This window comes from Pan paniscus, chromosome 23, assembly GCF_029289425.2.
Source record: "Pan paniscus chromosome 23, NHGRI_mPanPan1-v2.0_pri, whole genome shotgun sequence".
NCBI lineage: Eukaryota > Metazoa > Chordata > Mammalia > Primates > Hominidae > Pan > Pan paniscus.
The window spans coordinates 29,443,215-29,466,656 of NC_085927.1; the positions used below are offsets into that span (position 1 = coordinate 29,443,215).

The 23,442-nt window shown below is 47.6% G+C and overlaps 1 protein-coding gene across 3 annotated transcripts in view; it reads right to left on the reverse strand.

Annotated features, from left to right (window-relative positions):
- The window catches only part of GNB1L (G protein subunit beta 1 like), a 74,912-nt gene that overhangs the window by 36,291 nt on the left and 15,179 nt on the right, over positions 1 to 23,442 (reverse strand). The window contains exons 1-4 of one of the 3 annotated variants that reach the window (XM_063603078.1): positions 20,914 to 21,006; positions 19,694 to 19,737; positions 4,998 to 5,145; positions 4,368 to 4,493 (exon numbers count right to left, since the gene is read on the reverse strand). In XM_063603078.1, the coding sequence (XP_063459148.1) occupies positions 4,368 to 4,493; positions 4,998 to 5,125 (254 nt within the window). In that variant the 5' untranslated portion in view covers positions 5,126 to 5,145; positions 19,694 to 19,737; positions 20,914 to 21,006. Of the gene's footprint in view, positions 1 to 4,367; positions 4,494 to 4,997; positions 5,146 to 19,693; positions 19,738 to 20,913; positions 21,007 to 23,442 lie in introns of those variants that run through there. The other 2 variants (XM_034948969.3, XM_003814052.5) reach the window with 2 other exon arrangements.

The following is a 23,442-nucleotide window of genomic DNA, read 5'->3' on the forward strand; positions in this document are numbered from 1 at the left end:
AGTCGTCATGCTGCGAGGCACACGATGTGACCTGCCCACCATCAGGGGTGTCAACCCTGATCGCCTGGTCAGGACCCATAGTTTTCAAAGGCTCATCATCCCTAATTCTGATCATTTATTTTAGTGCTCAAATTGGCCCAGGCTAATGGGAGTCCCTGCAGGCTGGCTCAGAATCCTCTGACGTGGGCATCTGCGAGATGTCCAGACCTAGAATCTGCCATCTCCCGGGGAACCCTCACTCAGCTTAGGACACACAGGCATTTAGAAGCCAGGACCTGGGTGTCCACCTGCTCACTGCCAGAGTGTGCCCCAGCCACCAGGCCCCTCCGCACACAGGCGAGGGAACACACACATGCCTCACACGCATGCACACAACACACAGTCACACACACCACACACCTCATACACACCTCACATACATACACACCACACAGGCACCTCACACACACACAACTTACATACACAAACCTCACACACACAACACACAGGTTCTTTCTCACCTTCCCCCTTCTCGTGTCTGTAACTCTCCTCTCTGGGCAGGGACAACCCTGGCCTCTGTTATCCTGGAGATGTTCACTGACATGCCCAACAAGCAAGCCTGCCACCTGCCCTCACCAACCTCCTGGCCTCCTAGGCTGCCGCTGCTACACCACCCCCTCAACCCTGCTTCTTTGACTGCCTGGCACCCCCTTCCCACCCCATCCAAGGGGCACTGAGGTGGGGGAAGGCGGGACCGCTGGGTACCCACATGGAAACACAGGGCCTTCACTGCACACCGTAGTGAATTCCAGCTGAACCATGGATCTACAAGGGACAACAGTAAAGTCCCTGGGAGACATGGAGAGAGGTCTCTCGGACCTCGGTGCAGGAACTCCCGGCAAGACACAAAGGCACTCTCCATAAGGGGAAAGCCTGGCAGACTTGAATCAACTCCATTAAAATGAGTAACTTTGTTCATTAAAGACACCATTAGGGGCCAGGCACAGTGGCTCATGCCTGTAATCCCAGCACTTTGGGATGCCAAGGTGGGCAGATTATGAAGTCAGGAGATCATCCTGGCCAACATGGTGAAACCCCATCTCTACTAAAAATACAAAAATTGGCTGGGCGTAACAGCGCATGCCTCTTATCCCAGCTACTCGGGAGGCTGAGGCAGGAGAATCACTTGAACCAGGGAGTCAGAGGTTGCAGTGAGCCAAGATCATGCCACTGCACTCCAGCCTGGCAACAGAGCAAGACTTTGTCTCAAAAAAAGAAAAAAAAAAAGTAAGAAAAAGAAAACAGCGACAGCTGACTGCAGTTACATGCAACACACGGAGCTCACGGAGATAAAAGCTGAGTGAGAGAAGTCACACACAGATGCTGCTCCTTATGTCTCCACGCTTCCAAAGAAAAAAGCAGACAAAATAGTCTATGCTTTTCAGAGACATACATTCATAAATATAGCAAAAATGAGGCATGAGGGGCTACCTCCTGGGGCATGAGGGGCTATCTCCAGGGAGAGCAGGTGGCAGCAGCTCGGGGATTCAGAGGCTCATGGGCCCTGCGCTCTACTTCTTGACTGGAAGGTGGTTGCTCAGGTGCTCACTCAGCCGTAATACAATGCTCTGAACACTTGTCTTGCACTCTTCTGTGAGTACATTATACTTCACAAGAAAAAAGATTAAAAAACACCCTGCCGAGGTGGCTGTCGAAGGCACAGGTGTGTCCTTGGCATGCGGGAGGCTGAGGGCGTCCTCCCACCTCCCATCAACATGAAAGCCATCACTTCCTTCAAGGGCCACTTGGAGAGACTTGGCTTCCAAACACAGCTGAGCGCAGGCCGGGTGACGGCCCACAGGCTCTAGTACAGTGCAAACGCACCTGGCACTCCACACCTGCAGTTTCCGTCCACAGACCCCCTGACCCGTGGCTGGCTCTGCCTGGGAAGCGGCCACTACAGCACCATCCCAGCAGGAAGGGGAGGTGCCCTCGAACGTCAGCTCCCAGACTGCCCACCAGGCCTGGCACAGCTCCTGTCTGCAGGACAGCCTGATACCACAAGGCACCTACGCAAGGGACCACCAAGGGCTACATTGTGGCTGAAACCTCAGGAGGACACTTACGAACAGCAGCTCCTGATGCACATGGCCTGGTGGGGTTCTAGAAATGAAGTCTACTCTGACAATCAAAGACCAAACCCACTCTGAGGCCTCCTGCACCAGTGGTGAGGGATCTGGGTCGGCTTGGCCAGAATGCAGGCATGACCACACGGGGCTCTGCAAGCACACAGGCTCAGGGCCTCTGCTCTTCAGGACAACCCTGGTGCCTTCGTCACCTGCAGCCATCTCCCAGGTGGTAGGCACTGCGTGAGTCTAGCACAGACATGTTTTGCAGACTGGTGGGGGCCAGACAGGCCTCCTTCTCCAGGGACTATACTCCACAGTGCCATGAACCAGGCACCGAGTCCAGAGCAGGAGAACAGGCCTGTCCTTCTGGAGTTCTGGGCTGTGACGGTGATGGCACGGAGTTCCCTGAATATGACGCAAGGCAAATCCCAGGACAGCAGCAGGCCCGTGCTCAGGATTCCTGGGCTGGTGGCAGCGATCCCCACACAGGGGCAGATGTCACTCTGATCAAGGACAATAGCCTGCTCCAGCATCCAGGCAGCCCAAAGGAGGACTTGTTGTCAGCCCCCTGCAGGCCTTCCCTGTCCCACCATGCCCTGTCCCTCCCACTCCCCATGGGAAGCAGAGAAGCCCCTCACGCACCTGCCCCTGCCTGCTGCTTCCTGGCCTACCTCCGGCCTGGTGTCTCAGCCCCATCACCTCCACAAGACCACGGGGGCGATGTCAGAACACAGCCCTGGGCTAACCCTCGGGGGCTGCCCCTCCCTGCTCTGCTGCCAGCTGCCCAGCATCCAGCCCCACTGTCCTTCACCGCACTCAGAGGCAGGCCCTCCAAGGCCGCAGCACGTGGGGTCTCCCCCACCAGGACTGCCAGGCCCTCTTATTCCTCCGCCACCTCCTGCTTACCCAGCAGCTGCACCAGCGTGTGAAGCAGGGCCCTGTGAGCTGGGTAACCTCAGGATGAGGCTCTGCCACCCATGCAGGAGGATGGTGCCACGGCCACAGGAGGCCAAGTTGTAGAGGGGCTGTGGTGACTGGGACCTGGGCCCATGGGATAGAGGCAGAGGCTCATCTGAGGAGGGGCCTGGGCTCAATGCGGACCCCCGGCCAGGGCGAGCTCTGCTGAAGGCACAGGCTGACACTGCAATGGGGACACAGCCATCGCCATACGTTCACTAGGCTCTTCCCAGCAGGCACCTGGCCAGACAGCACAGCAGTCACGGAGGGTAGGGTCACACTGTCTCGGGATGGACTAAGGCCTCGTGAACCATGGGGGCACCCAGAAACCTGCCCTTGTGCTAAGCACAGGCTAGAACAGTGGGGTCTGAATACCAATGGGGACAGGCCACCTCTGTGGACCCTTCCTGCTGGGGTACAGTCTGGACAAGTAATCCCTAAGTGATGCGTAGGGGACAGAACACACACGTGAGCTCGGGGCCCTGAGGGAGGAGACTGCAGGGGTAGAAACCACAGGAGACACTGCAGGGGGGACCAGGTGGGGAGATGGCCCTCACTACCACGCCCACTTCAGAAACGAAGAAGCACACTGCTGTGGGATGGCACTACACACCCAAGCCCGGCGCCCCGCCCCTGGCCACTCAGCCACCATCTTGCCAGCCACATAGCCGTATGTGGCACAACATCAGGGGCTGGGTCCTCTTGGGAAGAGTCAGGCGCATTGTCATAACCTAGTGAAGGGACACACATGGCCAGGGCTCAGCTGCCGGAACACCCAGCTCCTAGGGCCTCCACCGGCACCGTGTGTGACCTGCCATGCTCATGGCACATGGCCCAGGCAGGATGGGCAGTGGGCAGGGAGGCCCTCCTTGGGACCACTGCCTGCATCCCTGAGCCTGTACTTCATCCCATTCCCTTCCTCTCAGCAAACGCCCTCACCCCTGCCCAGTTTCCCAAGCCACGACCCAGTGCCCTTGTGAAGGCCCTCCCACCAACTTGCGCCTGGGCTCACCTCAGATGTCACCAGCCCTGGAGCTCTGGCCTCCTCACCTGGCACCTCCTGGCTCCAGCTTGGAGCATGAAGGGTCCAGTGGAGATGGTGGAGATGCAGAGGCAGACCTGCCCGCCTCCCCCCGACAAGGGGCTGGACCTGCACACCCTGCCCTTGCTGCGGACCCTTTGCTGGCCCCTTCTGGTTCCCCCACCCCATTCTGCCCCTCAGTGGGGGACACCAGAGCCTCCATCAGAGAGTTCCTGACTCCCCCGAAGGCCACACCTGGCTCCTGCACCTTGGAGACCCACCTGAGGAGCTGGCGCCCCTGGGGCAGCGTCTGCAGCCAGGTCACACACTGGCCGCCGTGGCCATCCAGGGTGGTAACCGCTCTCCGCGTCTGCAGGCTCCAGACGTGTACCAGGCCGCTCTGAGACCTGTTTCAGACAAGCCGAGCAGGGTGTCAGGGGGCAGAAGGGTGTGCTGAATGCTCTGGGGCCAGCCTGGAGGCCACATTGTGGGATGCGGGCATCTAGGCTGGTTGAGCTGAAAAGCCAACAGCTCTAAATATGAACTAAGGGCCAAACTGGCAAAGCACTCCTCGCTCCTCTTCCAGAGAGGGGACTGGGGGACCCTCAGGAGCCTCTAGGGGTAACTCAGGCAGATCTGCTTCTCTGGAGGTAGGGGGAGCCATGCCACAGTAATGCACGCTGGGTGGTCGTGCCTGCTCCTGCGTCTGTAACAAAGAGTGTGTGTGTGTGTCCCTGCCTCCCCCAAGGGACAGTGTGTCTGCTGGTGGGTGCTGAAAGGTCAGCAAGCCTGGGTGGCGAGCAGTCCATGCCCCTTGGCCAGCACCCTCAAACAAGTGCTGGGCTCCTTGCTAGCTCACGACCTCCTGACTTGGCCCTGGGTGGCCTGGGGCTGGGGCCACAGCTACTCACCCTGAGAAGAGGAGCGGGCGCCCCTGAGCCTGGGCTCCTTCGCAGAAGTGCAGCGCATGCACCGGTGACTGGGTGCCTCGGAGGACAAACTGGGGGTCTGGAGGTGGCGGCGGGCAGGGGGCCGTCATGCTGAGTAGGATGCAGTTACCTGGGCACCAAGGGAGGGCGTGTGAGTGACCGCGTCCCTATTCCCACCCTCTAGGAAGGCTACTCAGGCACAGGGGTGCTTGAGACGCTGCCCCTGCTCATTGTCCCTGGCCCTGTGCCCCTCCTGGGAGAGGTGCCACTGCTCCCCAGACACTGATGAATGGCCTGTGGCTACAGAGGCACCAGTTCCCTGCACGGCGGTGAGCCCAGCAGAGAGCACAGAGCTCACCCTTCCCCCACTGCTGGGGGAACTGGGAGCCCCATGGATGCCAGCCCTCCTCGCACCGTGCCTGTTGGCCTCTGCACCTGACTGGTGCACCCGCTTGGGCCCCACCTGAGCCATCCCTGAGTGGGCACAGCGGCATCCAACACTTCCTCGGCCACTCTGGCCTCCAGGGCTTCCTGTCCACCACTGGCTGTGCCCTCTGGCTCCCCAGATCCCAGCGGCCACACCAGTGCTTTCCCACTCTGGCCATCTGCATGCCGGGACGGCCGGTCCTGCCACTGGGCTTGGCTGAGTCCTGCCCTCTGTCCAGGGCTCACTCCAGTGTCTCTCTTGGGAGCCACCCTCCCTCCCTGCTGGCAAATCCAGTCTCCCTTCTTCTCTCCTCCCTGCTGCCACCTCTGCCCATGGCCAGCTCAGGGATCAGGGGAAAAGAGGCACACAGGGTCCCGGGGGCTGCTAGGAGGAGCCTTCCTCTCACATCTGCTGGGCCCCAGGCCTGCCCCGCCACAATTTCTAACCACTATCACCACCCTATAAGGCGGCAGCACCCCTTTTACTCTTGGGGAAACCGAGGCAGAGAATAGTCACTGAGCTGCACCAGGCCCCTGGCGCTGAGGCCTGAAGTACTCTAGGGCCTCGTGGCAGCACTGAAGGGCACAGTGGCTGGGGCAGAGTCGCCATGCGGCTCCTTAGGAGAGCTGCGGTCACAGATGAGCAGCTGTTCCCCAGACCACTGGGCCTGTGGGGGAGGACTGCCGGGCCACCACCCACCCAGAGAGGCTTCCCGGGTCCCTGCCGAGCCCTTCCAACCACTCAGACCCACAGGGCCTCGCACTCCACCTCAGCCCCACAGCTGGCTGCTCTGTGGGGTGGCCCTGGAGCCAGAAGCGACCAGCTCCATGTCTGTCTGCCTGCAGACCCTGAGCTGGGCTAAGGGCTCAGAGGGAAAGGCCAGGAGCAGACCACTGGGTGGCTGGGGCAGCCTGTCACAGGGGGCCTTTCCCACTGGGCTCTGGGACAGTGGGGCAGGCCCCGGCCCAGCCACCTGCAGCCTGCACACAAGGCAGGGAGGATGGCCCACGGCAGCCACAGCCAGCAGAGGGACTGGGGCCAGTAAAGGACCAGGGCAGGGGAGATGGGAAGGACTCTTCAGAAGGGGCTGGGTGGTAGGCGGATGGGGGTGCAGGTTCAGAGGCAGGAGTGCTGTGGATGTCTGGAGGCAGCTGTCCAGGGTGTCCCTTCAGCAGCACTGCCACCGCCAAGCCCTGCCTCTCCCCTTCTGAATACACGCCAGCCCTCTCCTTACTCTCTTCAGGAGAGGCAGCAGCAGCCCAGCTGGGGCAAAGGTTCAAAACACCTGAGAAATGCCCCTGCCAAGGTGTCCTGCAGAGTGGAGGGTGGACAGCAGCCAGTGCCCAAGCGGGCGGCATGGGGGAGGGCAGGAGGCCTGGGAGGGGCCGGGCAGTGACTCCAGGGCGCAGGTCCACCCTGCCTGGCGAGAGACCTTGGGCAGCCACTCTACCTCCCAACCCTGCCTCTCTCAAGGGGTTCCGAAGACAATGCGGAGTTCCCTGGGATATCCTTTACTAACTGCCAAGTCCCATTTTTCCTTTTCTGTTTTGAGGGGGATGAGAGAGGTTTCGTCCTCTCTCACCTTTGGCTGAAAGCCAACTGATCATGCCCAAACTTAAGGGTGGCTTCCAGGGAGGCAGAGGGACCGGACCCCACACTGCTCCCAAGACCCACGGCCCCTGCTCCAGCCTGTGATGGGGAAGACTCCTGAAGACGCAGCCAGGCCGGGGGCTGGAACAGCTGCCCTCAGCGGGCTGGCTTGGAGGACAGTTCTCAGAAGCCACTGCCTGCTTGTGCTATGCCTGCCAGGTAAGAAAGGCAAGCTAGCCAGGGGGACAGGAAGGCAAGGCCCAGCTCCAAGAGGAGCCAAAGAATGCAGACCCGGCAAAAGCACCTCCACCTAGCAGGAAAGCACCGAGTCCAGGATGGAGGGTCCCTCCCATGACTCCAGTCCAGGAAGCAGAGCCTGACAGGTCACCTCTACACAGGCTCCCCTGTGCAGTCCAGGCACGAACACACATTAGACACACGCTATGCACACACATACACACACATGCACATGGTGCACACCGACACATGCAAAACCCACACATAGGACACATATGCCTACACACACATGTTCACACACCCATATGTGCACACACACACATGCACACACACAGGCACACACTCATACCTACATACACATACACACATGCAGACTCAGACACTCAGGCACAGGCACTCACGTATGTGCACACACAGCACAGAGAAGCACACACACAGACAGCACGGCGGCCTTGGGCGGTGCCAGCTGAAGCCCGGCCCCCACATGCCACCTGCCTGGGGCCTGGCGGGAGTTTCCAGAACCTCACCAGCAGAAGGCTCATTCTCAGGTGATGAAATCAAGTTCTCCTCTATTGTTTCCCCAGAACTGCAGGGAACAAACCCGTCACGTTGTTACAACAACCAAAACGCACAGGCCAAAATGATGCATCAGCAATTAAGGGCTCCATCATTTCAAGTAATTAAAATAAATGCTTTATTTGAAAACTAATTAATTCTAGCTACATATTTTTCCCATGACAATATCCTAGGATTGCTTGATTTATGACATCTAATTATTCTTTATTAATCTAATTGAGAATCATCACGTTCCCCTATCTTGCCTGGCCCCAGGCTGTGGAGCAAAGGCCGCCCTTGCGCAAGGCCCGTGTGCGCCCAGCTGTCCTTGTGGTGGCCCCGGCCCAGCCCCGGCCCTGTCCTCCCGGAGGCAAAGGAACAGGAAACTTAATCCACAGAGCACAACTTTGGCTTCTGCCTGCTCTTCCAGGTGTCAAAGTGAGCCACATTCTTTGAAAAATGAAAGGCAGTCTGACACAATTTGTGTAACTCTAACAGCCCTTCCAGAGAAGCCACAAACACCCCTGAAAGCCCCAGGGAACAAATGGACGACAACAGCATCTGCCTGCAATGCGCCACCGCGGAGGCAGCTCGGCAGGCCCCAGGGCTCTCCCAAGAGGGGTCCAGAGCGCTCCTCTGGGTGTGGGGACCAGTGGGTAGGTGCAACTGGCAGAGAGGTCCACAGACACCCCACTCAAGGGAGGCAGGGGCAGGCCTGCAAATGTCCTGCTGGCGCAAACCCGCCCACACCTGCAGGGCCTTCCTCCCTACAGATGAAGCAGGGCTGCGGCAGTGGCTGGAGCCCATACACCACAGGTCCCTACCCAAGACATTCTCGGGCTCCTGGGGGTTCATGCCAGACAGGCCTCAGCTCAGCCTGGGCCCCCGCCCTGCCCTCGGGCTGCACAGCCCTGTGCTCAGTCCCCTAGCCCTTTTGTGGAAATCAGCAAAGAGTACCACGAAGTGAGCCAACGTGGGGAGCCACCACCCAGAGAGGCCACTGGCACCACCCCTGCCCACCCCAGCCCACCAGGTCCTCCCTGTCCCATTGGGCATGTGATAGCACAAGGACAGGCCGCACAGGCCGCTGGGAGTGCCTCAAACAGGACCCTCTGCCCCACTGCATATCTCACACAAGGGCATGGAACTAGCTCCAGCATCCCCTGAGGAAGCTCCAGCCCATACTCAGCAAGACTAAAGACTAGGTCAGCACCCCTTTACACCAGGACGGACACCCTGGGTGGCCCTCTCCCAAAAAACAACTAAAGATGTTGATAAAAGTTTCTTAGAAGGCCAGGCATGGTGGCTCATGCCTATAATCTCAGCACTTTGGGAGGCCGAGGTGGGAGGATTGCTTGAGCCCAGGAGTTCAAGACCAGCCTGGGCAACATAGGGAGACCTTGTCTTTACAAAAAATAAAAATAAATTAGCCAGGTGTGGTGGTGTATGCCTGTGGTCCCAGCTACTCAGGAGGCTGAGGTGGGAGGATGGCTTGAGCCCAGGAGGTCAAGGCTGCAGTGAGCCATGATCGCACCACTGCACTCCAGCCTGGGGGATAGAGCAAGACCGCATCTCAAATAAATTAAATAAAATAAATAATTATCTTAAAAAAATTGTTTTAAACACAGCCAGGCACAGTGGCTCAGGCCTGTAATCCCTGCACTTTGGGAGGCCAAGGCAGGAGGATTGCTGGAGGCCAGAAGTTCAAGACCAGCCAGGGCAACATAGTCAGACCCCATCTCTACAAAAAAAATAAATAAATTAGCTGGGCATGGTGGTGGGTGCCTGTAAGTCCAGCTACTCAGGAGGCTGAGGTGGGAGAATCATTTGAGCCCAAGAGTTCCAGGCTACAGTGAGCCACAGTCACACCACAGCACTCCAGCCTGGACAGCAAAGCAAGACCCTGTCTCTGAAAAAAATCAAAATCAAAATCAAAATATTAAACGCATCACTAAGTTGACAAAAAAAAGTCTGAGCTGCCAGAGGCCAAACACTAAGTAAAAGTGCAGCCTCGGGAGACCTGCCAAGCCTGCCTTGAGGGCATTTGCTGCACTAGTGACCTGGATTTCCAGCTCTGATGGCCTCTGGGGTGACAAAAGGCAAAGCTTAGGGCCCTCCTATGGTGGCTAACCTCCTAGGAGAACCCCAGTAGCTAGATGCTCAGTGTTAGGCTGAGCCAGCACTAAACCTACACCCACGGATGCCAGAAAAACACCAGTCCTCAGGTTTCAGCCCTAACTCACACCACCTTGAGAGATCCCCCACACTTCAGTCTGTCTTCTCAGAAGGAACCCACCTGCAACCCAGGCCTCAAGGAATTCACTTTAGAATAAGTCCTAAGAAGTGCAAGGTTGTAGTCAAAAATCACAAAAGTCAACAAGGCACTGTAAGTGAGAGTCATGAGAGGCAACAAAAAACAGAACTAGACCCACAGAGCAGAGCACTCGGGTATATAAGGCAAGGGTGCTTAACGCTCTTAAAGAAACAGAGAGGGAACTGCAACTACAAGTAGAGAGCAAGGGAGATGAAACATCATCACACAGATCCGAAAAAGGATCCAACTTGGTGAGAGGTGGTTGGGAAACAGGAGATGTGTGTTGTGCCAAGGTATTACTCTCCAAACTGTTTACTGATCACAAAAGGAAAATGTGTATCTTCAATGGAGACATCTGGCTGTCACCACTTTCACCACTGAGAAAAGCTAGCACTGCCAATAATGAACAAACTGGCATTGCTTATCTCCTGATGTGATGCCACAGACATGGCACCAACCTTGTGTGTCCCTGCCAACAATGCTCAACCTCAATCCAGCCATAAAGGAAACAATCAGACACATCCAGGTTACGAGACACTGGGCAAGACTACTAGCTTGGACTCATCAAAAAGGTCAGCATCAAGAGAAACAACCAAAGGAAAACGCCGGGTAACTTCCACATTAAGAGACCAAAGGGGCATGATGACCAAACATGACATATGAACCTTAGATCCTGGCTCTTAGATCAGATCCTGGATCAAAAAAAAGGGGGCTATAAGGGACATCTGGGGGATCTTTGTGGGTAATCTGAATATGGACTACAGATAATGGGGTGTTATTAATTTCCTTGGAAGGATAACAGTATTTTATGTAGAAGAATGTCTTTATTCCTACGAGATACATCCGAAAGTATTTAGGGGTGAAATGCTATAATGTCTACAATCTGCTTTCAAATATTTCAAAAAAATTCTCTCTCTTAATCTCTACCTATCTATGTATGAATATATAGGCAGAGAAGTAGCACAAATGTGGCAAAATGCTAACAACTGGTGACCACAGGTGAAGGTGTACAGGTATTTATTTTACTACACTTGCAGCTTTTCTGTAGAGTTAAAACCATAAAAGCATGCCAGAGGGGTGGAGAAAGACAAGTCCACACTGGACTCGTATCCAGAATATCTAAAGAACACAGAGGTCAACAGAATACAAAAGCAAACACCAAAAGAAAAATAAGCAAAAGGCTCGGACAGATATTTCACAAGCAACGTAAATGTCCAATAAATATATGCAAAGATGTTTAACCTAATTAATAATCCTGGGAATGCCTGTCAAAACTACAATGTGATATAATTACACTCTCAGCAGATTAGCAAAAAATTAAACAGTCTGTCAAATGTTGATGAAGACAGAGGACAACTGGAACCTTCTACCATGCTAGAAGGAGCGCACACGGAAACGACCACTTTGGAAAACAGTCTGGCTCCATCTTGCACACCGTATGACTCAGCAACCCTACTCTTAGATAAACACCCTGAAGAAATTCTCACAAGTGTGTACAAAGAAACTCACACCAGAATGTTCCTAGTAGTATTGGGTATAATAACAAAAACCAAAAACAACCCAAATGGCTAGCAACTGCAGAAAGGAACACATTGGGTAAATTCGTACGATAGAATACTCCACAGAACTGAAAATGAATCAACTCCAGTCTTACATGGATGAAGCTCAAAGCCATAATTCTCATCAAGAGACATGAAGGGAGTCAAAACTGAAGTCACAGACAGAAATAAAATGTTCACAACACGTATCTGTTCAAGGATTCATTCTCAGAATTTACTCCTTGACTCAGAATATGTCACTCAATAAGAAAAAGAGTGTAACACAAAGTAATTCCAAAACGCTAAAATTAGAGATGGGCAAAAAGGTATATGGGGCAAACAGAAACAATAAGAAAGTAGGGGTTGAAATACTAATAGCAGACAAAGTTGAATTCCAGCCAAAAAGCATTAGACTTGACAAAGACAGATAGTTTTTAATTCTTCATTGCAGTTTACAAAATGTAACAGTTTATTGCCAGGTGTGGTGGGCTCACACCTGTAGTCCCAACACTTTGGGAGGCTGAGGTGGAAGGATTACTTGAGGCCAGGAGTTTGAGACCAGCCTGAGCAACATAGTCAGATTCCATCTCTCAAAACAAATAAAAATTCGCTGGGCACAGTCGTATAGTCCCAGCTATTTGGGATGCTGAAGAAGGAGAACTGCTTGAGCCCAGGAGTTTGAGGCTGCAGTGAGCCGTGATCACACCACTGCATTAAAGCCTGGGTGACAGAGTGAGACCCTATCTAAAAAAAAAAACTATATATATAACAGTTTTTAATATCTATATATAATACATAATTAATCTATGTAACAGTTTTTAATATCTATGCACTATATAACAGAGATACCACCTCTATAGAGCAGAAACGACAGGAGATGCAGAGTCACAGAAAGAAGCCTACTAATGATTGGAGAATATGACATACTACTCTTTTTCTTTTCTTTTTTTTTGAGACAGAGTCTTGCTCTGTCACCCAGGCTGGAGTGCAGTGACGTGGTTTCGGCTCACTGCAACCTCTGCCTCTGGGGTTCAAGCAGTTCTTGTGCCTCAGCCTCCCGAGTAGCTGGGACTACAGGCACACGCCACAGTGCCCGGCTAATTTCTGTATTTTTAATAGAGATCGGGTTTCACCTCATTGGCCAGGCTGGTCTTGAACTCCTGACCTCAGATGATCTGCCCATCTTGGCCTCCCAAAGTGCTGGGATTACAGGCATGAGCCACCGTGCCCGGCCATAACATACTACTCTTAGTACAAGTCAAATCACGTGGACAATAAGTAGGCAGATAGAAGATCCAAAAAATACAACCAACAAGGTAGATACTACAGATCTATAATGGAACTTTACACTCTCATAACAGAGCCTACCTCTTCTTCTCAAGGGTACATGGGACATGTATAAAAATTGACTGTATATTGGGTCACAAAGAAATATCAGTAAGTTTCATAAAGAAGAAATATTTATAAATAAAATTCTATGACCACAGTGCAATTAAATTAGAAATTAATAAAATAAAAAACAAAAAGGTCTTATCAAATAGAAATTTAAAAACAACTTTTAGGTGAAATGGGATAACTGAAACCACAAAAATTTTTTTTAAATGAAAAATACTATGTACCAATTTATGAGATATATTTAAAGCTCTGATCAGAAGAAAAGTATAGACCAATACCAGTTATGACTATCACACAAAAATAGTAAGTAAAATATTAGTAAACAAGACCCAATATCACATTAATATACAGTGATCAAGTGGAATTTATCCTAGAAATGCAAGGTTGGTTCAAATAGGGAATTTATGAAAGCCATATACCGTATTAATAGATATAATGAGAAAAAGCATGTAATTATCTACACAGATGCTGAAAAAGCCTTTGACAATATTCAATGCCCATTTTTTATTAAAATACGTAAACAGACATTGATGCATTTCTTAGAGGTTAAATATATATATATACATCCCCCTTGGTCCTAAATCCAACATATTATTTTATGAAGAAATATTGGGGACATTCCCACTAAGATCAGAATGCCTGCTATCTCTACTACCATTCGACATTGTAGTGGCAGTATAAGCCAAGGCAATTAGTCAAGAAAAATTAAGTAGAGGTTTATAATTGGAAAAGAAGACATTAAACTATCTTCCTGTTGAGTATAGTGGTACATGCCTGTAGTCCCAGCTACTTGGGAGGCTGAGGCAGGAGGATTGCTTGAGCTCAGGAGTTTGAGGCTACAGTGTACTATGATCACACCTGTGACTAGCCATTGCACTCCAGCCTCGGCAACACAGCAAGACCCCATCTCTAGAAAAAGAAAACAAAACCATATTCCAGATTATATGATGGTATACATGGAAAGCCATAGAAAATCAATGATAAAACAGATTCAAATAATAAAAAAAAAACTTCAACTGGTAGCAGAATGTAAAACTAACATAGAGAATTCAATAGTCTCTATGTTATTTGTATACAATAACAATAAAGAGCACAATATTACTTGCACAAAAATAATAACCAGTTAGAGAAAATTCCCTTTATACCAAAGAAGATAAAATACTTAAGAATAACTTTAATAAATAAATATGAAAAACCTACATGAAGAAAATGTTAAAATTCTCTTGGAAGACACAAAAGTAGATTTGAACAAAGGAAAAAGGATCCTTTGTTCTTGGTTAAGACAATTCAACATCAACATAAAGATGTCTCTTCTCCCCAAATTAATTTATAAATTTAACACAACCCCAACGGAAACACCAGCAAGCTTCTTTATGGAGTTAGAGAAGTTGATATTAACACTCACTTGGATAAACAAAAATGTAGCATGCACAGAAAAACATGGGGAAAAATTAGCTGCAAAGGAGCTAGCCCTATCAGATACTAACAGGTACTCAAGTCTTTAGGATTAAAAGTATAGTACTCCTGTATAGACAGATGGATCAGTGAAATAGAAAGCCTAGAAATAAACCCAAGTACGTGTGGAAGTTTAATACATAAAAGAGGTGGTATCTCACATCACTGGAACAAAAATGGTTAACCATATAAAATCAGATCCATATCTTACAGTGAAATACACGAGCATAAACTCCAAGTGGATCTGGGATCCATATGTAAAAAATAAACCAAGCACTAGAAGAAAACATGGAAGAACTGCATTATTAACGTGGTTGTGGAAAAGGTTTGTCATGACTCAAAATTTAGATACAACGCCTGTAATCCCAGCACTTTGGAAGGCTGAGACTTGAGGTCAGGAGTTCAAAACCAGCCTGGCCAACATGGTAAAACCCCATCTCTACTAAAAATACAAAATTATCTGGGTGCGGTGGCAAGCACCTGTAATCTTTGTACAGCTACTCGGGAGGCTGAGGCAGGAGAACTGCTTTAACCCAGGAGGCGAAAGTTGCAGTGGGCCCAGATCATGCCACTGCACTCCAGTCTGGGTGAGAAAGTAAGACTCTATCTAAAAAAAAATAAAAATAAAAAATAAAATGGATAATTCTGACTATAGAAAAATAAAAATTTTTCATGCCTGTAATCCCAGCACTTTGGGAGGCTGAGGCAGGAGGATCACAAGGTCAGGAGATCGAGATCATCCTGGCTAACACGGTGAAACCCCATCTCTACTAAAAATACAAAAAATTAGCTGGGTGTGGTGGCAGGTGCCTGTAGTCCCAGCTACTTGGGAGGCTGAGGCAGGAGAATGGCGTGAACCCGGGAGGCGGAGCTTGCAGTGAGCCAAGATCACACCACTGCACTCCAGCCTGGGCGACAGAGTGAGACTCTGTCTCAAAAAAAAAATAAAAGAAATAAAAAGAAAGACAAAAATTTTAGCATTTGCATCTCAAAAGAAATTTAAAAATTAATATCTTTAAAATGTAAATAAACTTTTCAATATTAAGGAAAGGCTAAAAACTCAATAGAAAAATGGGAAAAAGAGATGAATAGACATTTCAGAAAAAGCTATGAAAATGGCCATTAAACACATGAAAAGATGTTTAACCGAAAGCTTACTCATAGAAAAATGTAAATTAAAACTACAGAAAAGCTTCTTGTTCTGGCAGGATGAAGTAAGCTCATTACAGCCTCTCTCTCAGGCTGACTGCAACTCAAAACTCTGGACAAAATATAAAAAGCAACTACCTAAGGCTGGGCACAGTGGCTAACATTAATCCCAGCACTTTGGGAGGCTGAGGTGGGAGGATCACTTGAGGCCAGGAGTTCAAGACCAGCCTGGGCAACATAGTCAGACCCTGTCTCTACGAAAACTAAAAAATATTAGCTGGGCTGATAGCGTGTGCTTGCAGTCCTAGTTACTTGGGAGGCTGAGGTGGGAGGATCACTTAAGCCCAGGAGTTCAAGGCTGCAGCGAGCTGTGATTGTGCCACTGCACTCCTCTCTGGGCAACAGAGCAAGATTCTATCCCGCCCCCCAAAAAATCCCAAAAAACAATTATCTGAAAACAGAAAAGTGGGCAACAGCAGCCAGCCGGGTTTTGGAGGAAAGCAAAGCTTAGGACAGTGACCTACACAGAGACATGTTTCCTAGGTTATTCGTATGTGTGTTTTGGGGTGCTGCCCTACAGTTGGCCCTGGTTGCAGAGCTACCAGGCAGCAGTGGCTAAAACTTGGATAAAACTCCAAATTTCTAGATAGAGATACAGAGAAAAAGGTGCGCTACGGCCCCAAGAATGTGAGGGGAAACCCTGAAGGTTTACTGTCCCCCTCTCTCACGGTGCTGCCCCAGGGATGGCCCTGCACACAGAGCCCAGGGGAAAGTGACTCAGAGAGAAGCTTGTCTTTCTGGTCAGGGGAACCAAGGAAAGGGAACCCTGCAAGATGGCAAGGGGGGAAACTACAGAGTGGGGAGAGCTAAAAAAAGTTCCCCAATTCTGTGAATAAATACACAGAAGGCTCAAGCTCACCCCTGAGCTGTGTATACACAGGGCAGACCCAAAGCAGCACCAGCTGTAAGAAGGGAAGTAAACCACCACTCCAGTCTCAGGCTGAGCCCTGGGTGGCTGATGTGCGAGACAGAACCAAAGCAGCATGTCAAAAGCTCTGAAAATAAAAATGAGATTAAAACCACAGCCCACGGAGGGCGAGATGGAGCTTGTGCAAATCTAACTGGGTTGACTGCCTGCTAGCGCCAAACTCAGCTCTCTCTGGAGGACCTCACACACTATTCAACCCAGGATATGTCTAGGATATCATCCAAAATTATTCAGCATACAAAGAACCCGGAAAATGAGACCAACTCTCAAGGGAAAAGGCAATTTACAGATGCCAACCTTGAGAAGATTCAGATGTTGGAAATATCTGGTAAAAATTTTAAAGCAGCTTTATGATTATGCTGCATGAGGCAAAAATAAACATCCTTGAACTGAATGGAGGGAAAAGAACTCTCAGCAGAGAAATAGAAATTATTTTTTAAAAAACCAAACAAATACGAATTTCAGAACTGAATAATATCTGAAAAAAATCAATAATGGAATGGGAGATGACAGAGTGACATAAAGTGGGCCAGGCGTGGTGGCTTACATCTGTAATCTCTGCACTTTGGGAGGCCAAGACGGAGGATGGCTTGAGGAGTTCAAGGCTGCAGTGAGCTATGATCGTGCCACCGTACTCCAGCCTAGGCAACAGAGCAAGACCCTGTCTCTAAAATAAAATAAAATAGGCCGGACGCGGTAGTTCACACCTGTAATCCCAACACTTTGGGAGGCTGAGGCAGGTGGATCACTTGAGGTCAGGAGTTCGAGACTAGCCTGGCCAACATGGTGAAACCCTGCCTCTACTAAAAAAATACAAAAATTAGCCAGGCATGGTGGCGGGCGCCTGTAATCCCAGTTACTTGGGAGGCTGAGGCAGGAGAATTGCTTGAAACTGGGAGGCGGAGGTTGCCGTGAGCCGATATCATACCACGGCACTCCAGCCTGGGCGACAAAGTGAGACTCCGTCTCAAAGAGAAAAATAATAATAATAATAATATAAATATAAATATAAAATAAAAGATTGAGTAAGTGAAATTATTCAATATAAGATCAGAAAGAAAAAAGATTGAAATAAGTGGTTAGCATAGCAGGGACTTGTGGAATAATAGTAAAAGGTCTAACATTAAGGGCAGTGGCGTCTGAGAAGTGGAAGAGAGAAACAGATTTGGACCCAAAAATTAATTGAATAAATAATGCCTGAAATTTCACAAACTTAGAGAAAGACAAAAGCACATATGTTTAAGAACACGATGAACCATAAACGAACCATAGGATAAATTCAAAGAAAACCATATTGAAACATCATAAACTGCTGAAAAATAATAATGAAACCATGGAGGCCAGAAGGGTGGAACATCTTTGTTAAAGAACTGAAAGAAAACAACTCTATATCCAGCAAAATATTCTTTGGGGATGAAGGCAAAATAAAGATTCCCAGACGAGGGCAAATGAGAATTTCTTGCCTACAGATCTGCACTAAAAGGAATGCTAAAGTTCTTCAGGTTCAAAAGACATGATACCAGAAAGACATGTGGAACTTCAAGAAGGTAGGAGGAGCAATGGTAAAATGCGGTTTTATCACTTCAGTAAACATGTATGATTGTTAAAATTGTATTATCTGTTGAGGTTTTCAATATGGCAGTTATAACATAATGGAGGAGGGTAAGGGACCTATGTGGTTGTAAGCCTTCTATATTTTATTTGAAATGGAAAAATATTAACTCTAAGAAGACTGTGAAGGGTTAATTAAGTATGTACACTGTCATCCCTGCAGCAACCATTAAAAACATAACACAAAGAGATACTGCCAAAGTTCCAACAAAAAATCAAAACAATGTTTTAAAATACCTAAATAATTCAAGAGAGGACAGGAAAGAGGGGATAGAAGAAAAAAAAAGAAGAGAAGAAAAAGAGAAAACAACAAAATAGTAGACCTAAATATAACCATACCAATCATTACAATAAACATAAATGCTCCCAACATGCTAATTATAAGACCCAACTATAAGCTATAAAAAATAAAAAGGTGAAAAAGATATGCTATACAAATAATAAATTGCAGTGGATATATTAATATCAGGCAAAGTAGACCTCAGAGTGAGGAATATTATCACGGACAAGAAGAAGATACAATGATAAATGGCATCAATTCATAAAGAAGACACAAAAGTTGTAAATACTGAGCTAATAAGAGAACTTCAAAATGCATGAAGAAAAAACTGATGGAACTGAAAGTAGAAATAGATAACTACATAATTATAGGTGGAGACTTAAACTCCTCCTTAGTACTGACTGAACAAGTGGCCAGGAAGTCATACAGAAGACCTGACTAATACTATCTACCTACTTGACCTAGTTGACATTTATAGAACATGCCACTCAGTAGAAAAAACACATTCTTCTCAAATGCACATGGAGCACTCATCAAGATAGGCCATATCCTGGGTCATAAAAGAAACCTTAAAAATGTAAAAAAAAAAAAAAAAAAAAAACCTCACGCCTGTAATCCCAGCACTTTGGGAGGTCGAGGCAGGCAGATCACGAGGTCAGGGGTTCAAGACCAGCCTGGCCAGCATGGTGAAACCCCACCTAAAAATACAAAAAATTAGCCAGGCATAGTGGCGCACGCCTGTAGTCCCAGCTATCCGGGAGGCTGAGGAAGAAGAATTGCTTGAACCCGGCTGGCGGAGGTTGCAGTGAGTCAAGATCGCGCCACTGCACTCCAGCCTGGGCGACAGAGCGAGACTCTGTCTCGGAAAAAAAAAAAAATGTGAAAAAACAAAGTATACAAAGTATGCTCTCTGATCATATGGAATTAAACTGGAAATCAATAACAGCAAGATAATGAAAATCTCCAAATATTTGGAAATTAAACAACACTGTTTTATATAATCAATGGGTTCAAGAGGAAGTCCCAAGGGAAATTAGAAAATATCTAAACTAAATACAAATGAAAACACCACATATCAAAACGTGTAGGATGCAGCTAAAACAGTGCTTAGAGGGAAATTTACAGCATTAAATACTTACATCGACAAGAAGAAAGGTCTCCAAATCAATGACCTGGTTTATGCCTTAAGATAACAGAAAAAGAGGACAAAGTAAGCCCAAAACAAGCACAAGGAAGGAAATAAGATTAGAGCAGAAATAAATATTTTTAAAGAATAGTAAAACAAATGAGAAAATAAAGCAAGAGGTCGGTTCTTTAAAAAGACCAATAAAACTGATAAATCTCTAGCTGAACTGACAACAATAAAAAGAGAAAAGAGACAAATTATAATAATTAAAGAAGGGTTATCACTACAGACACCAGAAACATTAAAAGGATAAGGAGATACTATGAACAACTCAAATAAATTCAAGCTAAATAAACCTAGCTGAAATGAAAGTTGGAAGACACAGACTATGTGAAGAAAGAGAAGACCTGAATAGTCCTGTATCAATTAAAGGAATCACATTTTTAGTTTAAATCCTTGGGGAAAAAAAAAATCAAAATTCCAGCCCACATGACTTTACTGGCAAATTCTACCAAACATTTAAAGAAGAAATAACACTATTCTACAAATTATTTTCCCAGAAAACAGAAAAAGAGAGAACATTTCCCAACTAATTTGATGAGGCTAGCACTAACCCAATACCAAAACCAGACAAAGTTAGTAGAAAGAGAAGAAAACCACAAACAAACATATTTCATAAATATAGACATACAAATCCTCAAACAAAATAATAGCTTGCTGCTTAAGTCTCAAGTTGGGGAGGGAAAAACAGCAAATCTAATCCAACAGTGTAGAAAAAGAATACACTGGAGCCAACTGGCATTTATCTCAGGAATGCAAAGCTGATTCAATATTCAAAAATCATTCAATGTAAACTCTCATGTTAACACTAAAGAAAAACCACAGGATCATATCAGTTAATATAGAAAAGGCACTGGGCAGAATTCAACATCCATTCATGATTTTTAAAAAAACCCTCAGAAAGCATAATCCATAAGATAAAAAACACAAATTCACCTTCCACAAAATTAGAAACCTTTGCTCTTGAAAAGAGATTTTTTTTTTTTTTTTTGAGATGGAGTCTCGCTCTGTTGCCCAGACTGGAGTGCAGTGGCACGATCTTGGCTCACTGCAAGCTCTGCCTCCTGGGTTCACGCCATTCTCCCACCTCAGCCTCCTGAGTAGCTGGGACTACAGGCGCCCACCACCACACCCGGCTAATTTTTTGTATTTTTAGTAGAGACAGGGTCTCACCGTGTTAGCCAGGATGGTGTTGATCTCCTGACCTCGTGATCCACCTGCCTCGGCCTCCCAAAGTGCTGGGATTACAGGCGTGAGCCACCACGCCCGGCCTGAAAAGAGATTATTAAGAAAATGAAAAGATAATCTATACAGATGGGGAAAAATATTTTCAAATGATGTATATGGCAGATAATTTATATACCAAATATATAATTTTCAAAATCCACAAGGAAAACACATTCACAAAATAAAACAACTAAGAATGGGCAATAGATTAGAACAAACACTTCACCAAAGAAGATATGCAAATGGCAAATAAGGACATGAAAACATACTCAACATCTTTAGTCGCTAGGAAAATGTAAATTAAAACCACAATAAAATGCCATTACCTACTTATCAGAATGGCTAAAACAGAAAAGACTGACCATTCCAGTTGCTGGAAAGCTTATGAAGTAATTGAAACTCTCATACACTGCTGATGGGATTATAAAATGGTACAACCCCTTGGGAACAAAGTTTGGCTATTTCTTTAAAAACCAGTCCCATACTGGAGACAACCCAAATGCCCATCAACAGCAGAAGAAACAGAGCTATATCCACACCTGGATATATCCATCCTTGACAATGACAAAGTAGGAAGTACTGATACATGCTTTAATGTGAATAAATCTCAAAATAATCATGTCAGGTGAAAGAAGCCAGAAAAAGAGAGTAAATTCTGTGATTCTATTTATGCAAAATTCTAGGAGATACAAACTGACCTATAGTGACAGAAAGCAGATTAGAGGGAACCTGGAGAAGAGAGGTGCAGGGAGGAGGAAGGGAGGGGCATGCAGAGAGGCAGGAAGATACTTTAGGCACAGTGGGTATGTTGGTTGTCTTGAGTGTGGGGATGGCGTCACAGACGCCGCACTTGTCAAACTGTCCACTTGAAATATGTGCAGTTTATTGCATACGCAATTTAATTGCACAATCTATTTTTGTGCTCATTAAAGGAAATGCAAGAGCAACTAAACAATCCAATTAAAAAGGCATAAAAGATTTGGCCAAACACTCCACCTAAAAAGATGTGCAAATAAGCACAAAAGGCAACTCAACATCATAGCCATTAGGGAAATGCAACTTATGCCCATAATGAAATACCACTACATACCTACTAGAGTGGCTAAAATTCAGAAAAAAACTGTCAAAACCAACAAAACCAAGTGCTGGCAATACTGTGGGGCAACTGGAACCCTGTTGGTGAAATGCAAAATGGTGCCCACACTCTGGAAAAGAGTATGGCAGTTTCTTATTTATTTATTTATTTTTATTTATTTTTTTTTTTGAGACAGAGTCTCGCTCTGTTGCCAGGATGGAGTGCAGTGGCATAATCTCAGCTCACTGCAACCTCTGCCTCCCAGGTTCAAGCGATTCTCCTGCCTCAGCCTCCTGGGTAGCTGGATTACAGGCGCCTGCCACCACGCCCGGCTAATTTTTGTAGAGACAGGGTTTCACCACGTTGGCCAGGATGGTCTTGATCTCCTGACCTCATGATCCACCCGCCTTGGCCTCCCAAAGTGCTGGGATTACAGGCGTGAACCACTGTGCCCAGTCCAGTTTCCTATGAAATTAAATATGCATTAACATGTTGCCCAACAATTCTACTCCTAGATAAGTATTCTAGAGAAGTGAAAACTTATATGCAAACAAAAACCTGTACATGAATGTTTATAGTAGTTATAACTAACCACCCAAGACAGAAATGTGAAAAATATAATCTCCTAAAACAGAAAATAACCCAAATGACCATCTATGGATGAATGGAATACTATTCTGCAACAGAAAGGAACAAACTATTGATAAATGCAACAACGTGGGTGAATCTCCAAAGAACTGAGTAAAAGGCTACATACTATTTATATGGCATCCTGGAAAAGGCAAAAGTATAGGTACAGAGGACAGACCAGTGACTGTCATGGATCAGAAGGAGGGGGAGGGGATCACTGCCAAAGGGCAGCAAAAGGCAGGGTTTTGAGAGAATGAGCAGTTTTCTGTGTCCTGATTGAGGTGGTGTTGACACAGACATGGGTTAGGACTCACTGTAAGTGCACACAATAATAAAGATAATAACAATAATACAGTAGTTCCACCTTATCTAGGGGGGATGATGAATGATGATGATGAAAAGTATCTAGGGATACTTTTCAAGACCCCCAGTGGATGCCTAAAACCATGAATAGTTCGGAACCCTATATACACCATGTTTTTCCCTACAGTGTACATATATACCTACGGGAAAGTTTAATTTAAAAATTAGAGACAGGCACAGTGGCTCATGCCTCTAATCCCAGTACTTTGGGAGGCCAAGGCAGGAGGATCACTGAGCCCAGGAGTTCAAGACCAGCCTGGGCAACACAGGGAGACCCTGTCTCTACAAAAAATAATTAGCTGGGGCAGGGCGCAATGGCTCACACCTGTAATCCCAGCACTTTGGGAGGCCGAGGCAAGCAGATCACCTGAGGTCAGGAGTTCAAGACCAGCCTGGCTAACATGGTG